General features: G+C 35.4%; 1 protein-coding gene across 1 annotated transcript; it reads right to left on the reverse strand.

Moving 5' to 3' along the window:
• Positions 1-13127: 13127 nt before the first annotated feature.
• LOC128011373 (sodium- and chloride-dependent GABA transporter 1-like) lies at positions 13128-23305 on the reverse strand. The gene is made up of 15 exons (XM_052593704.1): positions 22908-23305; positions 22294-22595; positions 22056-22187; positions 21710-21810; positions 21472-21581; positions 21213-21345; positions 20851-20985; positions 20667-20770; positions 20181-20305; positions 19957-20069; positions 19163-19294; positions 18955-19057; positions 17523-17623; positions 15225-15392; positions 13128-15128 (listed from the first exon to the last, which is right to left on the reverse strand). Exons 2-15 carry the CDS (start codon positions 22526-22528, stop codon positions 14892-14894), a joined length of 1929 nt encoding a protein of 642 aa, XP_052449664.1. The 5' UTR covers positions 22529-22595; positions 22908-23305; the 3' UTR covers positions 13128-14891.
• Positions 23306-23762: the final 457 nt, after the last annotated feature.

Consider the following 23762-nt stretch of genomic DNA (forward strand, 5'->3'; position numbering starts at 1 on the left):
AAAAAATAATAATAATAATAAAATATTATATTATAATATCATGTTAGATTAGGTCTGAATGCAGTTCAGCACCAGTACATATGCTGTAGATCTAGATTGATGATAATGATAAACTGTCTTAAAATAATATGCACTGAACAAAAACTGAGCAGAGGATGATAGAAAAATAAAACATCATACAGTTTCTGTTTCTATTAGTCTCAGATTAATCACTGTGATCAGTGCTGATGAAAGAAAGACAAATAATAATAATAGTAATATATGCTTAATGATTTTTGTCTTGTTACACTTAATTAATGGATTGAGAGGATGAACAGTATTGCAGGATGAGCTTCTGGTATCTCACTGCAAAGCATCATGGATCAGTAGTTTGCTTTTGCTGTGCCCTCTCCTCCGGTATCACTGCGGGCACTACTCCATTTTAAAAATAGGGTTTCCACCACACTGAGGAAATGTTAAATAACGAACCATGTCCTCTATTTTCATTTCCAAATACCTTTGCTCCTGGCAGATTATTTGACATTATGCAATATACAAAACTTAAACTATTTATATCCCTTCCCAGTGTGCAATTTGATATGATTGTTTGCTATCCAAATTATTTGCTTATGCATCGTTTTTGAGTGGAAGTAAAAATAAATAAATAAATAAATAATAATAAAAATATGAATGAATTCAAGAACAAAATATTATGAGTAGAATTTCCTTATTGTATGCGGGATTTGTTGCTTTTGTTTAAAGTTTGAAGTAAATAGAAGGACAATTTATAATGAACCTTATAAAAACATCTGGATTTTTATTTTGTGTTGTTGGACAATGTATTGTCTGGAGGAAATGGGCACCGCACACCAACACTAAAACCACCGCTTTCAAGGCTATAAATGTCACAATTAAGTGATTCTGATTAAAGTCACATTTCAGAATTTCATATTAAGTCACAATTCAGAATTTTTCCTCAACCTACATCACTCTACGTAGCAATGAGCTCAACCAACCAGGCATAAAGAGAATATTTTCATTTTCACCAGAAAAAGTGCTGCAGAACTACTCAGTAATTGTGCTACCTGACTACCAGCTAATTGTTTGTTCTTTTCCAGCTACCACTTTAAGTACATTTTCTAAGGTAACATCCTTTTATTCTTGCAAGTTAAAGGCTAAAGGCATACAAATGTATGGAGTTCCCCCTAAAGACTAAGATTCCAGATAACTTCCATGAAATCAACCCATAAAAGTCACTTCCCAAAAGATAAAGAGCCACGGGAACATTTCAGAATCAGGGTGTGAGCATTTGTCAGAGCATGAGAGAAATTTCTGTTGTTTTAACCCTGTTGTTTTCTACTGTAGAAACTGTGTAGAAGCTAGGTGAGCTGTGCTTGACTTTTAATGCTTCCCTGAAGTACTCAAAAAAGTCACTAACCCATACCTCTTCCAAGGCTCTGACAGTGGTCAGACTGATTGCTAGAAAGCAGCAACCCTTCAAATTCTTCTGTAAAATCATTCACCAACCTGCCATATTTCCTAATATCTCCACAATATGGTGAGATGTGCTTTTCCCTTGGCACATGAACATAATACCTCTGATTCATGACAGAAATTACTGATATTGCTTTATCGTACTCCCTGAAGTTTGAACTCCCTAATTTATTCTAGCAAATCATCTGGATCTGACAATGTGTGAACTCAAGGCCTGAAGCTGTTATTACTTGGTTACATTTAAAATGAAATAAATCAAATAAAAATAACTCTTCATTCATTATGATTCTCAACAGACTTTCTTTTCTTTTCCATTTTTTCAGGATGCTGTATTTAAGGATCGTTTTGTAAAGGTTTAAACAATGTTTTTCATGCTTTTTCAATAAACCATACGCAATCATTGCACATGCACCTGTGGAACAGTACTTAAGACATTAAACAGCTCAAAGGCAATAGGCAATTTATGTCACAGTTACTATAACCTTTCTACTGGCTCTGAAAAACATAGCACAAAGATGACCATGGTTTCACTATTTAACTATTTATTAACCATTTATTACAAACATAATTCATGGGTCGATATGCATAAAACCTCTCAGAAATGCTCTGTAAAATAGTCTTAAACTTTGACTTAAGTAAAATGTATGACTTTCTCAGAGTAGGAGACTTTTATAAAGAAGCTAAAAGCAACTTTCAGTAAAGTCTAAGGGCCCTATCATACACCCGGCACAATGCGACGCAAGGTGCAGTGCAAGTGTGTTTGCTAGTTTCATGCTAGTGGTTCGCATTTTCCCGTCCAGTGCCACGTCGTTTAATGAGCGGGTCCACAACGCGTTGCTTATTAAACACAGGGATGCACAGCAGCACACAAACATGCCAAATATTAAAAATTAAAGGATTGCAATGCATAAGAATTTTTTGATGGCTAATTAAACATAAAAATGTCTATGTGTCATAATGGATAGTCATCGCATGTATAAATTTTAGGCTATCTATTTGCTTGCACACGAAAAGCTCAGTTTCATCTCGGGGTGAGTTCTGTCTCTGCGCTTGCCAAATTCCGCTGTGTAAATAGCAAATCAGTCATGGCACGAGAGCAACTGGCTCTTAAAGGGAATGGAAGATGAGACTCTGATTGGTTTATTGTACGTTACACCCAAAAAAACACCCATTAACATTGGTTTGTTTGAACTCAGAGGGAGTGTCAGCCACATTTAAAAAAAAGTTAACAGCTTAAGTCATTTGTGGATTAATGCGTATTAGAGATGCGAACCGTTTAAAACGATTCAGTTCGATTTGGTGAACTGAATGATTCGTTCGCGAACCGGATATCCAGACTGTTTTGATTTGAACTCTCTCACAACAGACACGGAAAAGAAGACAATGCTGAATAAAGTCGTCGTTTTTGCTATTTTTGGACCAAAATGTATTTTCGATGCTTCAAAAAATTCCAGCGGACCCTCTGATGTCACATGGACTACTTTGATGATGTTTTTCTTACCTTTCTGGACATGGACAGTGTACCGTACACACAGCTTCAATGGAGGGACTGAGAGCTCTCGGACTAAATCTAATAAAATATCTTAAACTGTGTTCCGAAGATAAAAGGAGGTCTTACATGTTTGGAACAGCATATGGGTGAGTTATTAATGACATAATTTTCATTTTTGGGCGAACTAACCCTTTAAGTGTTGACTGAGGTGACACTTAAGTGTTGTGAACTAAGGACTACAAAATGGCCGACCTCGACCTCTGAATCAGCCAATTGTGAGTCTGCTCATGTGAAATCACAGCAGCACAACATCAATCAATGTAACTTCATTAAAATCATTTAATTAAGACACTGAAATATTTTAATAATCAAATGTATATTTTAAATGCTTTGCATTTTGCTAAATTATCAAAACACAATATAAAGTGACGTGACATACAGCCAAGTATGGTGACCCATACTCAGAATTCATGCTCTGCATTAAACCCATCCAAAGTACACACACACACCGTGAACACACACCCAGAGCAGTGGGCAGCCACAGCACCCATTGAGCAGTTGGGGGTTTGGTGCCTTGCTCAAGGGCACATCTATTGCGGGCCCGAGATGCAAACCCACAACCGGGTTAGGAGTCAAACTCTCTAACCACTAGGAGTTCCATATTGCTGCTTAGAGTCAGTTGTTTTATTTGTTATAATAACATAAAGAAACATGCCAAATTGTGTGGAAATATTTTTTTGCATAATATTAGTAACTTATGTTGTAGTCAGTGTGCCAATTTAGTGATTTTGTCACTAGATTTAGTGACTTTCTCACCCCTTTAGAGACTTTTTTTTTTTTTTATCCTAGCAACAAAATCAATTTCTTGGACAAACATTATCTAAAATTATGTATCTTGATGCTTTAAGTTAAATGTGGGGTCATAAAATAAATAAATAAATATTTTGGCCACTGTTAAAGTTAAAGTTTTTTGGTTGTTAACATCAATATGTTAGTCTTAAGGTTATCTATAAAGCAGTTTGCTCCAAATCAGTGAAAAAATCCACATTTAGAAGATATAAGCTTTCAAAGCTTGCACTTTGTCAATTCCACCAAAACAGCTCAATGATTGTTTTGACGTCACATTGTACTTCATCTTCTCATCAAATCTTTTGACCACTCAAATGCTCTCTAGAAGCACCCACCCCCTGCACTTTAAATAGTTGCAGATGTACCAGCTTAGATTGGTTACATCTTCACAGTGTATTATTTCCTGCATAGTGAATGCCTCATAGTGCACCGTGTAGGTGATAGCAAATGACTCAGACAGTGTAAATAAGCTTCAACAGGTGAAAATGAGATTTGGTTTTACGTTGTTTCACGCAATCCGCAGCAGTGCACACAGTCTGATCCAGACTTTGGCTCCGGTACAGAGACGTGATCCCACAGAGCGGATCATATGCACGAGTCGGCATATATTAAAAAGATTTACAACTACACAGTCTCAGCACTATTATCACCACTTTTTTCAATCTGGGGGTAATCTATTAGACAGTGGCTGTCAAATGCAGCTTTACCGAGCTCAGCGTCCATGACCCGAGCATATATATATATATATATTAAACAAAACACTATTGGCTATTTAAACACTATTGGCTATTTAAAAAAAATGTCATGTCATCTTTTCCTGTTTCAGTTGAAATTACGTCACCGCATATAATAATGCAACATGTTTCAAGACACTTCAATGGACCTTTAAAACCCTGCTTACTGTGTCATCACCAGTGCATTGTTGAATTTTTTTTCCAGTTTTTACTACTTTAATTTCAGCAGTTAGAGCATTGACTTGTTGAGTGGATGAGGTTTTTCAATTTCTTACAAAAAAAATAAAAAAATATTAATAATGGGCACACTCATGCCCTAAAGACAGCAACCTGAAAAATGGAGCACAGTTGGAAGAATACAAAACTATAGGTATTTCGTATTGCATGGAGGGAAAGTACTTCTAGGGAAGCTGATAAGAGGGATCATGTCATACTGCTTCTCTTCTCTCAGTGCTGGCTTCCAGTTGCAGCTTGCATCCGGTTCAATTCATTGGTGCTTGCCTGAATAACAGCCACAGGCTCCGCAGCCTCCTCCCTCTACTCTCTACTATGCATCTATATCCCGTCCAGCATCCTGCGGGTTGTTAAATGAGTTGCGGCTCGTGGTCCATTGCTGAAAGGCACAAAATCACTCTCAAGGACATTTTCTTTGATTGTACCATGGAATTGGAATCATTTTCAAGAAACAACTAAAAAGTTGAGCATCTAATTGCCTCCTAAAAAAAAAAAAAAAAATTATACTTTCACTTTTTATGCTTTTATTTTTCTTTAATATATTCATGTGCTAGCTTTTATTGTTTGTATGATGATTGAAAATGGGCACTACTCTTTATTCCTATCTTTTGATGAATCCCTTGTTGTTTTCCTCAACTGTAAGTCATTTTGGATAAAAGCGTCTGCCAAATGAAAAAGACAGATAAAGTAATCCAAAGAAATGAGTTGAACTAAGTCAAAAAGCTTGGGAGATGCTGCAATTGATTCTGGTAAATGGAGGCACAATCTGGCAAATAATATGTTCAGGCAGTAAGTATAAATCTGAGATGAGAAGAAGAAATAAGGAATGGCTGGTAATGATCAGCTTGCAAGATAATATATATTTTTTATAACCCAACAATTTATGTTATAAACAGCTCCGTTGTTTGAATCTTTAGTGCAATCTTTAATGCAGTAGCTCACAGATGGGAAAACAAACTTTTTATGTATGAAGATCTGGAATATGGAGAGGCTTGACACAATTCTACATCCTCTCTGATTATCTTCTCTTCAAGCATCCTGACTACTGATTTGTTTTTACCATGTGACATGTGACTGTCTTACAGATAGAACAAGAGCATTGTTTAGGGCATTATTGAGTGGAGAAGTGGGGTAAAAGAAAAGCACTGTTTGCAGGGTTTTGTAAGATTCAGTAATAGATTCAGACTGTACCTGGATGAAAGACTTTTGACATTTAGCTTTCAAGTAGCATTGACCAATCAGTTCTTTGTTCCACATTTACTTTACATTTGAGATAATGATTTGTGGGGATTTGCTGATTAATATTAATATTAACACTTAAAATAAATGTCCTTGTAATTTGATATAAGATTACTCTTATTTATAATTTTGTTTTCCCCTGTCCTCAAATTAAATTAATTAATACATTTTTAACAGTAGTTTTCTGCAGTCTGTTCCATTTATGTGGGATTGAGGCAAGTGAATGTACAGTAGCTGTGGTGCCTAAGCTCTACAGCAGGGATAGGAAACTCCGGTCCTGGAGGGCCACTATCCTGCAGAGTTTAGCCTCAGCCCTCATAAAAACTCACCTGTCTGTATCTATCTAGTAATCCTGAAAACACTGATTGCCTTGTTCAGGTGTGTTTAATTAGGGATGGATCTAAACTCTGTTCTTTTTGATTGGCCAATGAAATTATTTTATTGTGAATATCGTTATTTTTATTGTGAAGCATAAATGCTGTCTGATTATGAAAACAAACTGTCACAGTTATGGTAACTAATTTGTTAATCATTCAATTATTGAGTGATTTGTATTTTTCTATTAATCCAGCCTGATCTCACAATCAAAACTTACATATTTAGACGTAAATTTAAACTGTCCAATACGTATGTGCCTTTACGTATTTACAGTGTCATTTACGTATTATCTGGACGTAATTACAGGTTCGATATGTATTGAAATTTACGTAAAAACAACCTCAAATACGTACAGATAGAACGTGTTCTCTGACCAGTCAGTTATCCATAGAAATTTTTTTTCACTGCGTATCGGATTATTATTATTTATATTTATGTATATTTTCCATTTTTATAAAAAATCTTTTGATAAATGTAAGATCCCTATACTTCACCCGAACCTAAACCTACCCATTTTATACAGAATGTTAAAAGAATAAAACATAATAAAACACAATTTTAGTAAAAAATTTAACATTAAAAGGTTATTTTAAGCCACTAACGTTAATCTTACTCCTACCCCTAAACCTACCCATAACCATTTCTTAAAACTACATAACGTTATTGTTATAAATAAACAAATAACAGACAAACAAACATAATGTTAATCATTTATTTTTTTGGGAAAAAATATCAAAAGTGGTACCAAAAGTAGTTCAAATGATAATGAGTTCCAGTCGCAGTCCTCTCTGGAGGTAATAGTTTTTATAGGGTACAGAGCAGAATTTAATTTATTTATCCGTGAAATTATTAACCTGTCTTCTCTCCGTAAAGGCTCACTGGCGCAGTACTGATTTCAAATGTCTATCAACTGAAACACAACATGTAGCAATCTGTGACGAATTATGTGAGAACCAATGAGAGTTTGATATCAGTGCCGTAAACCATGTCGTAACGTTCCTGTGGCGCACTGGCGCTATTTTCAAATTCGAATCATAACCAGGCAGCAAGGAAGTCGACCGGAAGTTGAAGTCGGCTGCGTGCTGCCATCTTGTAGCAGAACTTCACTTGCGTTAGCATTCCCATTGACTACCATTCATTTTGGCGTCACTTTGACAGCTAATAACTTTACATCTGAGGCGTTTAAAGACTCCGTTTGTCTATTATTTATTTCTAAAGATACACGACAATCTATAAAGGGGCTCCATTATCTTCTATGTTACATTATGGCCCCGTAGAAACAGTTTTTGTAAAAAATAGGCTAACGATTGCGTCATAACCCCTCGACTCTCTGTCGCATTACCGTACAGACAAGAGGAGAAGCTCGCAGGCAATTAACTTAATTTGGCGTACTGGCGTTACATTTTAAAATACTATACAAAATAATTAATCCGAATACTTACTCCTGCTCACTCACGCCAAATAACTCCCCGCTCAAGCTCGCCGTCTCTGCAAGATTAACGATGGCAGTTTGCACGCACAGCTACTAGAATATTTACATCTGTCAGACAGGTTGCTGATGTCGTCAAGCTTCGTTTGAGTCTGCGAGTCAGAAACGGAAGTGCTAAAAAACGCTAAAAATGGGCCTCAATTGTCTCAGTTGAGTTCCAATGGGGTCGCTGTGTCCATTTCTTTTACTGTCTATGATCATAACGAGCACGGGCTTTGACTGTGACAGACGCTGTTGCTGAGAATGAAGATGAAGATTGATTGATATGGATATGTTCCTTGCAAACATCTGGATTCTAAAGATATGGAGTACAGCAAACAAATAAAATGGATGTGATTTGTAATTTAATGCTGTGCTTTTGTGTATCTATGGTTTGCAGCATGCACAGAAATGTTATTTCCTATTAAGTGGATGAGTAAACTGCTTTCAATAAATTCAATAAAAACATTTATTGATATGACAATTAAATACAACAGATTTAAATCATTAAAGCCACAATTTTAATATCAATACATGGGAATTCATATAAATTCACACTTTACGTTAGATTATTTAAGTTTTTTAGCTGCTAACACGTAAGTATTTGTACGTTTTACTGCTATAAATACGTCTAAATTGTACGTTTTTATGTGCATGAAAACGTAAGTAAATGTACGTGTGGTAGAACCACATTTAACGTAAAAATACACACATATTCTCATGAGATCACATTGATTAATCAAATATTTCTGTTTATTTCATTTAAATGTAATTTTACTTTACTTGTCCCTATTATTTTGAGTCATTACTTGACTCGCTATTCTATTTCTATTCTCTCTACTGATTTTATTTTTATTTATTTATAAAAACACTTGATCCTTTAACACTTGCATACTTTACATTACTTATTTTTTTGTTTTTGTATTTATTTTTAACTTAGCTCATTATGTGTGTGAAGAGGCAGTGTTGCCGGAGTGGACAAGACACATGCCTTTGGTGTGAGAGACCCGGGTTCAAATCCACTGTGATACACCAATGTGTCCCTGAGCAAGACACTTAACCCCTAGTTGCTCCAGAGGCATGCGGTCTCTGACATACAGTATATAGCATGTGTAAGTTGCTTAGGATAAAAGCATCAGCTAAATGTAAATGTGTGTGATAAATAAGTGTTAAAATGTCCCAGGGTAGTGTATCATACGTACAAGTCATTGGGAGAACTGTAAAAAAAAAAATTGCTTGTCTTCAGTCATTTTTGCAGCTAAAGGCACCTCTCGAAAAATCCCATGTATATTTTGGTCAGTATTTTTGTAGTAAAAGAATTATACTTGATTGGTGCTTTGTTATCTCATGCATTATCCTACACTTTACTTCTGCTTTAGCTTGTGCATGAATCTAAGCATACATCTTGAAAATGAGGTGTATTTTTTATGTTCTGGTTTGGCTTTCTGTTTTGAGTCTCTTTGCCAAACATAAGTGCAAAAATATTTTGTCAAGTTCTTGATTGGTCTATTCAATTTATGTCGAATCTTGTTGTAACAAAATACATTATTACATGTTTCTTCTCACCTTTATTACATTTTTTTTTTTGTACCTCCATTTTTAATTTCTTCTTTTCACCCATTTAGGAAACAAAATTAATGAACCCAACATAAAACAATGATTTTTTATTTAGGATAGCTAAATCTTATTGAGCAGATTTATTAAATAAAACTGTTCAAATTACTTTTTATTATTTTAAATGAGTCTGCTCACCCCAAAATGACTGTTTTAAACATGAGCCACATCCAAAATTTAAAGGGAGAGGTGTTGCTTCAATTTATAATGTTTATTATATGTTTTCAGAATTTCTCAGAGGGTAGACTTCAAGTTTAACTCATCTGAAGAAATGGAACTTCATATAACCTTATCCAGAGAAACAAGTATTAATGATAAATCCCCTGTGATATTTGTACTGGCTACGGAATACAGGCCACCAGGGCACCATACAGAATGTATTAAATAATTTGATTTTCTATATGAATTAGTGCTGGGTACAGATACAGTTTTAATTGTTGGTGATTTTAATATCCATGTTGATAATAAAATGGTGCAGCATTCATAGACATTCTGAACTCTATTGGGGTTGGAAAACATGTTTCAGGACCTACTCATTGTCGAAATCATACTCTAGATTTAATACTGTCACAGGGAATTTATGTTGATGGTGTTGAAATTATTCAGCCAAGTGAGGATATCACTGATCATTATCTAGTTTTGTGCAAACTTCATATAGCTAAAACTGTAAATTCTACTTCTTGTTACAAGTATGGTAGAACCATAACTTCTGCCACAACAGACTGCTTTGTAACTAATCTTCCTGATTTATCCCAGTTCCTTAGCATATCTCAAACCTCAGAACAACTTTGTGTAACAGAAACTATGAAATCTTTCTTTTCTAGCATTTTAGATACAGTTGTTCATTTATGCTTAAGGAAGTTTAAGGAAAACAGTCTGACACCATGGTATAATGAGCATACTCGCACCTTACAAAGAGCAGCCTGGAAAAATGGAGCGCAGCTGAAAAAAAAAAAAAAAATAGAGGTATTTTGTATTGCTTGGCAGGAAAGTAACCTATCCTACAGAAAAGCATTAAAAAAGGCTAGATCTGATTATTTTCCATCACTTAGAAACATAACCCCATGTATTTATTCAATACAATGATTAAATTAACAAAAAATTAAACATCAGCAAGTTATTGACTGAACAATTGTAACCATGCAGACATCAGCACCAGTATCGCATCAGACTACTATAGATCACCATAGTAACAATTCCACTCATTCTCTAATATAGGAGATGGAAAACGGTCTAACATACATGTTGTTGGTTTAGATGATTTAAAAAGTTTATACCATTCTTCCTCTAATTTCCTAAAAGAGGTGCTTCCAGAAGTCATAGATCCTCTTCTGACTAATTTTAAATCATCGTTGTCAATATGTCCCCAAAACCTTCATACTGGCTGTTATTAAGCCTCTTAATAACAGACCGATCTTGAATGTTCATTTTCTGTCCAAGATACTAGAAAAGGTAATATCCTCACAATTATATTCCTTCTTAGAGAAAATGGTATCTGTGAGGATTTCCAGTCAGTATTTAGACCGTATCATTGTACTGAGACTGCTATAATTAGAGTTACAAATGACCTGCTATTTTTATTTGATGATGGTTGTATCTCTTTATTAGGTCTATTGGATCATAAAGCTGTGTTCAACACTACTGACCACAACATTCTTTTGAATTGACTAGAAAACTTTGTTGGAATTAATGGAAGGCATTAGCATGGTTCAAATCGTACTTACATGACCACCATCAATTTGTGGCAGTGAATGAATAGGTATCATATCAATCACAAGCGCAGTTTGGAGTACCTCAAGGCTCAGGACTAGTCCCGTTACTCTTCACATTTTACATGTTTCCCTTGGGAGATATCATCAGGAAACATGGTGTTAACTGTTATCCTGATGATACTCAGCTCTATATTTCTCTGAGGCCTGGGGAAACTCACCAATTTGAAAAACAAGTGGAATGCATAGTCGATATTAAAAAACTGGATAATGATTAATTTCTTACTGCTAAATTTAGAAGAAAAAAAAACAGATGTGTTAATTACAGGGCCTAAAACTCTGTATGTAATAGCCTAGAACACTGTATAAGACTTGATGGGTGCTCTGTCAATTAGTCGTCATCAGTTAGGAACCTAGGTGTGCTATTTGATCGCAATCTGAAAGCCACAATTCTAGCATTTTTTAAAACAGCATTTTTTTCCATCTCAAAAATATATATAAATTACGACCTATACTCTCAATGTCAAACGCAGAAATGTTCATGACCTCAAGGTTAGATTAGTGAATGTTTTATTGGGTGGTTGTTCTGCTCGGTTAATAAACAAACTCCTGCTGGTCCAAAATGCAGCAGCTAGAGTTATTACTAGAACAATGAAGTATGACCATATTAGCCATATTAGGGAACACCCAATGCACTTGCAGAATGGCATCTATACTAATATTAGTCTGTTTCTCTGAGATCATCATAGCCACCAGATCCAGTCTGTATCCAGATCAGATGGTCACTGCAGTCACCCAGATCCAGTCTGTATCCAGATCGCATTGTCACCATAGCCACCAGAGTGAATATCCAGACCAGATAGTGGATCAGCACCTAGAGGACCTTTACAGCCCCGAAAGTCAGCAGAGACCAGGACAACTAGATGAGCTAGATGGAATTGAGCTGCTGGTTTCGTCTGGTCAGAAGAGAACTGGCCCCCAGACTGAGACTGGTTTCTCCCAAGTTTATTTTTTTTATTTTTTTTTTAGCGATGGATTTTTGGTTCCTGGCTTGCATAGTTGGGGGCATATAATTTCCAGAGATATCGTTGACTTGATTGCACAGATACTATTTAAACTGAACTGAGTTGGATGATGACCTCACTGAGTTCAGTGATGAACTGCCTTTAACTGAAAAATTAGTGTTTACTATTGTCATTATAATTGTCATATGTATTGTTAAAAGTGCTATATAAATAAAAGTGACTTGACTTGACTTTTAACAAATCAGTTAAATGTTATTATACAGTACAGCTAGTTTAGCAATCGGCATAGACACATACTTTTATAAATGATATTGCCTTTCTTGACAAAACAACCATATTTAAATGATTTTGAAATGTAAGAATGGATTATATTGTCATTTTTCCACAAAAACTGGGTACCTCTTTTGTGATTAGATAAACTGTATAATCAACGAAATAACACTGGATTCATTCAATCAACTAAATCACATACACTCGAAAAATATATGGTAACAAAATGAACATCACCAGTGCTATGACAATGACAATGTTAAATTCACTGACTTCCAAAAAGCATGGTTAATTTAATTGTTTAACTGATCAATGCATTTGCTGAAATATAAATAGCAAGCTGTATTCTGTGTATCCTTTCTTTTCTTTGACAGTTACTCATGGGACTATAGGTACCTGCAAAACTAAATAATACAACAGACACAGCTGGAGTCTATGGCTTTGGCATTCCCATTAATTAGGACCTCGTATTTGTAACACGTTCATTTTTTTCAGCCCAGTTAACTGCTGCTTATTAGTATTATTTAATGTATTTATTTTGTCATTTTTAAGGGATACTGTTCAAAACAATTGGGCTGTCATTGTAAAATACATGCTCTTATTTAAATGGCTTTTAGTGAACACTAAAAATTAGCACACAGATTATAGACTACGAATATTTTCTGTTTATTCATACATTTTACATAACAATCGTGCTTTTTTTGTTTGTTTTTTTTTTGCATGACACCATTTAAATACATGTCCGAGGTTATAATTTTAGGCAGTGTAACAGTTAAAAATATACAAAACAGCATTATTTCTTACGAGACATAAATTCTATTTGATTTATAATCCTTTGTATAATCATCTTCACTCATAATTTTCATTAGATATGTGCTTCAGAGATCAAAATATTATTGCAGAAAACAGCAATTGTTTTTCAGATATGTCAACATTTAGACAAAAACATAATAATGGAGTACAGACATTCACGGTTACATGTTTTACACAATACAATTTTACAACAAAGTTCCAGATAAAACTGCAGTAAAATAACTTTGTACAAAATTCAAAGGACATAGCCATTTCACATTTTATGTAGGTACGTATCTCCTCTTAGTAAACATGTTTAACGTGACCAAACGCTTTTCGCATGTACTGTAGCTGCCTTTGACACAAACTGTCACCACATCATTGCCCTAGTGTTGGAGAAGTCACTGTACTTGTACGTTTTGTGCTTTTTTGGGGAAAAGGGTCAAAACACCATCATGTATTTTAGTTTTGTGCTACTTCAAATATGGTATAACTATTATATGGTAGAAATATTTTATATACTTTTTCAAAAAAGTATGGCACAATCAAGTAGTGTAAACCGTTGTTATGGAGTGGCCAGTTTGTGCGCGTTCCTGTTTTGTTTAAGCACTGCACCTACTGTATTCAATGTTTTGGCACATTAAGTAACTAATGGTCATGCAAATCACGACTACATTAATCACAGGCTTAAGGAGCTGATATGCACTCAGGGTAGAGACAAAAAAAACTTTTTTTTTTTTTTTTTTTTTTATTCCTGAGGGGACATGTAAACAGGACACTGGATTGACAGTACTCATCAATAATATGTATAATCAGCAAAAATGTTCACCCTATGTTTTGCAATGCTTCCATTTTGTTTTTATTATTATTATTTATTTAATTATTATTATTTTGTACCCTGTGCTTTACATACTACACATTGGCAGGCATATATTTGTTTTTGCTTAAGTCTATGATTTTGGTCCTTGGTCTCAACATTAAAGTACAAAGCATTCTAAAAATAATTCTAAAAATGTTTTCATCACATACAAGCATTTTCTCATGAAAAACTAAATAGTAACAGTCTTTCTCAACAAATATATTCAACAACACATGACGAGTCACCCAAGGGCTCTAAAATTCTTTGTGCTTTAGACACAGGGCTTGCTTGATACACGTTGGTTTGCCCAAATGACCCAGAATGTAACATAATCTCGCCCAGTTTCTCATACTCCCACTTTGTCCCCAGTGCAACATAGAAACAGTACATACCTCACATAAACAGCTTGTGCATTGCCAAACAACGCACTGTCCTTAAATCTAACTCACAGTATAACCTTAGTAGAGACAAATTCACAATATACATAGTACAAGTAATTTAACACTGACACGTTTTGCTTCACATTTGAAGAACATACAAAATCTGTGTAGGTTTTTCAAATGCATGGGTTTTTGTGTTTGTGTTCTTATATATATATATATATTTATTTTTTATTATTTTTTTTAATTTTTTTAATGTTTAGCTTGATTATGTATGACCCCTGGAGGTAGATGATTCTATTACTGTATAAACATGGAAGTCTTCTGTGTTGTTAATCTTTGATTGCTCTCTGCTGGGGTTCACTTCTACTTGTTTTAAACGTTGGCATCATTGCCAGGGTTAGTCGAAGAGGAACTATCAGCCTGCGGCGGTTGTTGCAGTGCTTGTGGTGATTGTGGTGGCTGTGGTACTGGGTCAGGTTGCTGCACTAGTGGCGGTGATTGCTGCAGTGATTGCTCCGGGTGCTGTGGCTGTGTCTGCAACTGCTGTTGCTCTGGCCCATTCTCCTGAGCACGCTTGACTGCTGGAGGCTGCAGCATTATCCTGATCCGCTGAAATGAGCCCAGAACCAGCACCAGTGAGCACAGACACACCATATATACCACTCGTAATTGTATATCATTTCAGCTCTAAATAAAAACATTTACCTCTTTATATGTTCCCTTCAGGGTGAGGAACATATAGACCATGTAACCAGGTATGAGAACCATAGAGGACAGAGCCATGAGCCAGCCTACTCCTTGCCCCCATTTAGGGAACACATAGTTGTTCATTGTAAGAGGAACCATTTGCACCGCGCTGAAGAGGAACACGCCCTGTAGAGAAGCTCTGTTTACAAATACTGCAGTTTTCGGTAACACTTTAGAATAAGGTTCCATTAGTTAATGTTAGTTAATGTATTAATTAACATGAACAAACAATGAATAATACATGTATTACTGTATTTATTAATCTTCGTTAATGTTAGTTAATGAACATACAGTTATTCATTGTTAGTTAATGGTAATTCACAGTGCATTAACTAATGTTAACAAGCACAACTTTTGATTTAAATAATGCATTAGTAAATGTTGAAATTAACATGAACTAAGACTTATAAATGCTGTAGAAGGATTGTTCTTGCTTAGTTCATGTTAATGAAAGTAGTTAACTAACATTAACTAATGGAACCTTATTCTAAAGTGTTACCCAGTTTTCACATAATTGAATCTATAATTCATATGATTTATACTTCTAAAGACTGCAAGACTTTTTTATCACAGTCAAGGAACAGGACACACAAAAAAAGTATTTGGGACAAATAAAAGTGTAAAAACACTGTGATCAAATTTGGGATTAAGAACAAGGATCATTCTACACAGCAGAGGTAATGTTCCTCGTCAGCAAATAATGACTTTAACAATCAACAGCTGATACTGACACTATCAGATGAGAACACGATCTGAGCTGAGCTTGATAATGACACTAACTTTGCAACACTGTCACCATTATTAAACTCAACTGAATCAACATTATCTGACTTGAGCTGAAGATTGAAACTATTGCCAATTGTAGAACTGCTTATAGTTAAATTCAATATCTATCATAATTTCTTGTATCATAAATAGCTAAATTTACATTTCCTGCTCATTTATGTTCAATAAAATCTGCCTTGTAATAAAGCAATATATAAATAAATGTCAATGATTTTTTTTTAACATTTTATATTTGAAATATTTAAAACAATGAATATGAATTTATAAAAACATTACTTGTTAATCTAAAAGTAATTTTTCACTTTATCTTATTAGTTATCATGTTTTTAATATTTGTCACAAAAATGGCGAGAGCTTTATCAAAAAATCTAAATCTGATTGGCGAGGTTTACATAATTAGGGAATCAGGGTGCATATTATTACAAAAATAGAAAATAAATATCAGTGGGCAATCCTCATTCAAAACCTGCAATGTATACCAGGCTTATCATATTACTGTCAATGTCATTACCCAAGATCAGTAATTAAGTAAGGGATAATGTACATCCAACCGGTTGTTATCTCAGAATAAACCCTGACAGTGTGATCAGGACCAAGACGCGAAGCAAGCAGCAAGTTCAAGCTACACAAACATTTAAGGGAAATATTGCAGTCAACCCACTTATTACACAACATATCACCACAAAACAAAATAAGAAGAATTGAGCCAAAAACGTTTTAGATTCTTACCAGTTTGTTAGTTATAATCCATTACAGCCTACTAAACAATCATAGCAAAATGACAGCAGCTGCATTTGTATGAAACAAGAGAGCGAGTCCACGATACCAGGATGACATAATTAAATAATTGTACAACATTTTGAATCGAGTTTTAATATTTTATTAGCTAAAACAAAACGAAAAGCTTCCACCAAGAAAACTATTCCTAGCAAGAGTACAGTGCTGACTTCAGTTACACGGATGGGTCTGTGTGATCAGCTGTTACCGGTTGTTATCGAGGGATAACATAACTTGCAATGTTGTGACTGACCAATCAGAATCAAGTATTCCACAGAGCCGTGTAATAAAAACTCTTATCACACAAATTCATTTCATTACAACTTTCATTTTACTCTATGAAAAAGTAACTCGATAAAAATTGTATTACTTAGTTACTTTTTATGTATAGTAATGAATTATTATCTTTGTGTTACTTTTGTCACCTGGGCTGGGCTTGCTTGTTTGATTTTTAATAAAAAAAGAAAAAAAGTATATTTTTGGCATCTGTAAAGGCAATTTCACACCAAAAGGGAAATTAATGAGCCTCTGCCTCTGCACATCAAATTCTCTCAACACAGGGACAGGAGAGCTGTCAATCATTAAATGGACAAACAACTTCTATTGCATATTTGAAAAAGTAACTCAGATATATACATACATACATACATATTTTGTAATGTCACATCATAAGGAAAAATGTAGGTTACTTACAGCGACAATTAGAGGGGTGAAGAAAACCCAGCACAGTTTCCACCATAGACAAGGCTTGTATCCAATCATTTCCTGGATGTTATCATAAAATCTGTTCACACCTGGAATTAGAAGAAATTTTTAATGGATTGCATTAATTCACTGCAAATACGTTGCAAGAATAGGATTGACAGATTAATATCAATACATGCATTCATTCATCTGAAGCAGTACTGAGGATTCAAGGATGCTCTCCAAATCAATCCTAAGTGAATCTAGTCAACATTTATACAAATATATATATGATAGGCGTGATAGAATGTTTGTGAAGAGGGTAAACAAATGATAAAGACAGAGAGCGATGAATTAAATATAAAACTGAATTCATTTCATATCAGACACATGATGAGCAGCCAGTACAATTTTCCAGGCAGTCGCTGATTCAAAGATTGGATTAAAATTGCAAAGATACATAGAACTTCCTTGCAAAAACAGGCCGTAGGCTGCAATATTGCACTACCAGACAGCGGAGGTGGCAAACATTGAGAAATCAACTGACTTTAATTGATGACAGAGGAAAACAGAAGCAGTACGTATAATCATAGCAATAGACATAATGAGGGACATGCTATACAGGGTCAACAATGTTAGTTACTCAAAGTCCAGACTCTAAAAGAAAGCAGGCAGTAACTAACAATACATTCACAGCCAAGAATAATGTCCAGAAACTGGCAGAAAAATGGTCGCAGTAATTTATCAGTCCAGAATGACAGTAGCATAAACAGGAAAGAAATAGAAGCTATAGTATATAGGCAGGCCAAGGCCAAAGTAGTTCTGCATATCTGCTTTGCCATAACAAAGTCTGACATAATATTTGTATATATTTTTAATATATTGTAATATAAACTGGTCTTCTGTAGGAACACAACTTTTGATGTATGACTATTGTTATTACTTTCTGTGTTGTACACACATGTTGATTGGCTGTTTGCATTATATTGGACAGTTGACAACCCTATTTAAAATTCATCACATGCAATTAGCAAAAATATCTTAAATGAAAAATAGAATATTTCTAATTGACAATTAATTGTTCTTCATCATTTATACAAAGGCTTATTTATTTATTTATTTATTTATTTATTTATTTATTTATTTATTTAGCAACAGTAATGGCGCTGATGCCATTTTGTGGCCCAGTCCCACTGGATGCACTTTTGTCATGACAGGATTGTTTATGACTTATGAGCTGCTAATAAATATTGTAGAAACTTAATTTTCTGTAAAGTTGCTTTGTAATGATTTGTATCGGAAAAAGCGATATACAATTGAATTGAATGACTATTTATGACTGACAGCCAATGCATTTCTGTCCATTTTCATAATGCTATTCAGTGTAAAGGATAAGCACAATGCAAATTACTGATTTTAAGAGGATGTAAAAAGGACTCACCATAGCACCAGGAGATTGAGATACACTCAAAGAACACCAAGAAGAGCAGACACATTCCACTGGCTGAGTAATAGTCAAAGAGCTTAAACACATAGAGGCCACCCTAAAACAAAGCAAGCAAATCAATACAAGTCCCAGCAGCCTGCAATCATATAGATGTACAACCTCTAGTCAAACATCTAATCATCTGCTTTCTTCATTGATTTACCTGTGTGATATTGGACAGCCCAATGGCGTAGGATACAATGCAAACACATGCAATGAAAATCTCTCTTCTTTTCCTGAGCAGCCGTGGGAATTCATCCACCAGAGCAGTGATGAAGCCCTCCACTGTGCAGAACTGAAAACAACATCTACAATGTTTTTCTTTTGTTTTGTTTTGTTTTTGCATTTAAATGCCATTTTTAGAACTGTTGGTAGAATGAAGAAAATATAGCAATATATCACAACACAAAAATAATTTTGTTGTTTTTAGAAAATAAATGGCTACAGCGGGAAACCAGTTTTCAATAATAATAAAAAAATAATTTAGTGAGCATATTAATCAAAACAAACAATTAGGTTACATTCAATAAAATCTGTATGCTGTATCACATAAAGGCATCCAATCAGAGTTTGTTTTATATGATTTTCCAAAAACAAACACAATTCATTAAAGTAAAGGACATATAACAAGTACTTAATTCTATATTTTTTGGTGCCACAGGGCTGGGATCGATTCTACGCCAGTAGTTTTATTTTTACAGAAAATGCATTCCCACTATGTCCAACTTAAGAGACAATGAACATAAGTTTAAAATCATCAATGCATGCAGCCATAAAGGCAAGAATCAACATCAAAAGATTTTATTTGGCACAAGGCCGGTGGAGTGTTTTTAATGTTCCTTATATTTCCTAGAGCGGTCACCAGGGACAGTCGCTGATGCTGGCAGATTTGAAGTACCTACCAGATCCCATTCACTTCTGTTTCTAGGTCAGAGCTTGAATATGTGATATTCTCACCTGACTGTCGATTCCCAGCATCAGCAGCATGGAAAAGAAGAGAATAGCCCACAGTGGTGAGACGGGCAACTGCGTCACAGCTTCTGGATAAGCTAAAAATGCCAAACCAGGACCTGTGTAAGCCATGAAAAAAAGAAGTTATATTAACACTTAAGAGAAATATCTATACTTCAACCAATATAAAAATTTATTAATTATTAATTATGTAAAAATGAATGGATTACCTGATGCAGCTACATCAGCTATGGATCTCTTTGTCACATGTGCCATGAAGCCCACAATAGAGAAAATCACAAATCCAGCAAACATACTTGTGAAGGAATTTATACAGCACACAATGATAGAATCCCTGCAGAAAAAAGAGAGGGAAAAGGGATTCTGTCCTCAAATGTGATATAAACTTCTTTGTCTGATTTAAAAGGAGCATATCATTTTATCATTTCAGAAGAAGATGGATTATGTAAGTGATATAGCCAAACTTCAAATGTAATTTGATGGTAATCCTCACTTTTCATATGCTAAAATGTCAAGTCTGATAATGGACACATAATCACAGTCAGTCACAGTTTGAGATCTGGCTTGTTCAAACAAACAGCATTCACATCATCAAAAAAAAAGGGGGGGACAAATGGTCAGGGTGAAAAGGGCCTGAAACACTAAAAGAGGGTTGAGTTATCTAACTGATGAAATGTCGATTGCATCATTCATACCTGTACACATTGTTATTGAAAGGGTTGTAGCTGCCCAGAGCAATAAGAGAGCCTAGACCCAAACCATAGGAGAAGAAAATCTGTGTTGCAGCATCCAGCCAAACCTGAGATGGAAAATGAAAGTGTTCAGCAGCAAGATTGGGTTTGTTTGATCCTGTTTGAATGATTAAGCGTGTAAAATCACCTCAGACTCCTTCAGCTTCTCAAAATCAGGAGTGACATAGAACATGATTCCCTCTTTAGCCCCAGGCAGGGTCACTCCACGGATAAACAAAATGAACAACATGAAGTATGGGTAGGTGGCAGAGAAGTAAACAACCTGCAAAAAATGTATTTCTCTATCAGACATTTACCCATGAGCATTTGTTCAGCAAGTGTGTTCGTGTCTGTTAAAAAAATAATGGAAATTGCTTTCATGCTACAAGAAACCCATAGAGCATTTTTGCCTACTCCTACAAAGTTTATGGTAAGCATATGTGCTTTACATTCACTGCAGTGAAATCATTACAAACTCACTCAAAATCCAGACCGACAAAGACATCTCACCTTTCCAGTCCAGCTAACACCTTTCCAGATACAGAAGTACACAAGGACCCAGGCAATGGCCAGTGTTATTGCAAGTGGCGCACGAATTTCACCAGGTTTTTCTAAGCCATCAGTCATTTGATGCACATTGCGTCTGTATATGCACATCATGCAACACAATTACACTTCACAACAAGACACTTACTGGACACAAGCATTATGTATTTTCATGTATAAAGGTCAGAGAAGGTCATGCACATCAATTTGCGCAAAATCTTACTCCCAAAACTCCATGACAGCGCTGGTGAGATTGGTGGTGTCTACTATGCTGTAGTTTGTATAACATCTGTCTGTGTTCCATGGTTTGTTACAAGATGTCCATGGAAGCTCCTAGAAAAAGCAAAATAATGCTTTACATTTTTTTCTTTTTTCTATTTTTTTTGCCAAGAATAAAAACCTAAATATTCTCCAAATTACTTTTTTATGGCATGCAAGAGCATATGACAAGGAATGCTTACAGTGGTAAAGGAGTTGTATAAGTAGTAAATTGCCCAGGAAATGATGACAATGTAGTAAATGTTCAGCCAGAATGAGAGAACAGCAGCCGCAAGACCAACACCTGTAGTTATGACAGTCTGTTATATTATCATTTACATTCATTCCTTCAAAGCAGTCATCAGTTATGTTATCAGTCATAACATAACTTACAAAACATAACTTAACGTTTAAATCTACTCATCCAATTTTGCATTTGCTGGGTCTCACACAACATCAACATTGCATTCTTCTAAAAACATACTCGCATTTTTTCCAGCAGTAAGTATGGCAGAAGATTTAAAAGAAAGGTGAACAGAAATCATATACCTTTGAACATTGGAGCTAGTTTCCAAACCCCAAGGCCGCCAATGGATGTGTATTGTCCAAGAGCGCATTCAAGAAAAAATAGAGGGACTCCAGCAAAAATAAGCGTCAAAAAATAAGGAATCAAGAAAGCCCCTGGAATCACAGAAATAGATGAAAGCACACAGTGGAGCTGTGCACAGAAACACAAAGCACACATTCATCCAGACACAACATATCAGACTCTCGGAGAAGCTCTTACCTCCGCCGTTTTTCCCGCACAGATAAGGAAATCTCCACACATTGCCCAGTCCGATGGCGTAGCCCACACATGACAGGAGAAAATCAAATCTCCCACCCCAAGTTTCTCTGTCTGGGATGTCTTTCTTCTTTTTCTCTGGTTTGACGTCCTCCGCTTTGGGTTTGTCGTTAGTTGTGATCTCGTTGAGTTCCGTCACAACTTGTCCATCGGTGTTTTTGGTGTTGTTTGTCGCCATGTCTCTGATTTCAGACAGCAGCAGAGATCCACCACGCAAACACCCGATCAAACCAGTTTCAGTTAACCTGAAAACACCGAAACACACGAAACCACTGTTTTCCCCCCGTAAAAAAAAAAAAAACAAGAGCGCTGCCGTCTCTAATTGAGACAGAATTGCCTGTCATGAGCAGGCAATTTTCAGATATAAATATTTATTTATTTTTTATCGAACGATCAGCCAGCTTCTCCATTATGTTTCGCAAGTGTTTTGATGCATGTACTACTGTTATACCCATTTAATTTAATTAATTTAAACACACAGACACGCACGCACACGAACACATTTAAGACATTTTAATTAAATGAAAATCGTTTCCAAATTTATCGTATATACTTACAGTGAATTTGGCTTCTTTCCCAAAAGCAATATTCCAGTGTGTCATGCAGTGAGGTATCCGTAGATTCCTCTCCAAGTTGTAAACTTCCAGAATGTCTTGGCACGTAAATGAGCCTTCTGTCCATGTAAAGCGGTCCTGCGGGAGCTGTCCACGGGCGAGTGGTGCTGAATCCACCGAGCAACGACTGTCTGAGATCAGCAGCTACTCAACATTTCCAGAGCGTCAATGTCATGTGAAAGTCAACACCCCCCAACGGACACACGCATACACACGCACACACACTTTCAGGTCAGGCATTCAAATCTTTACCTTATGTTAAATCACACTCAAGTAAAATTATTCTGATATATCGGTGTAATATTTAGGTTTCTTTGTTCTAAAACTGAGCATAATTCTTGGGATGCAACAGCATATTAAGAACATTGGCTATTTCTTATTTTTCTCTCTCTCATTAAATCCTTGAAATCTTGACTTAAAATTCAAGTTTCATTGATTTACTCCCTCTCTCTCTCTCTCTCTCTCTCACACACACACACACACACACACACACACACACAAACATCTGTGGCTATCATGAGGTAAAATGAACTCATGCATTCATTGCCCATTCTAAATCCCTCTTAAAACCCAGCCCACTTCAAACCATAATATATATAAAAAATATGGCAGATGAGGAGCAGAAAAGGTGAAGCCACTGACACAGCATCAGGTGTGAGCAGGAAATATCACTCCTCATCTGAAACTGAACACTTAAAGAAAGAATGCCTCAAACAAAAACAAAAAAAAAAAAAAATCTTGTACACTATCTTTTATGGGATGCATAACTGGATTGCAAAAATTTCCTAGTATACAGGG

This window comes from Carassius gibelio, chromosome B23, assembly GCF_023724105.1.
Source record: "Carassius gibelio isolate Cgi1373 ecotype wild population from Czech Republic chromosome B23, carGib1.2-hapl.c, whole genome shotgun sequence".
In the NCBI taxonomy this organism is placed as follows: Eukaryota; Metazoa; Chordata; class Actinopteri; order Cypriniformes; family Cyprinidae; genus Carassius; species Carassius gibelio.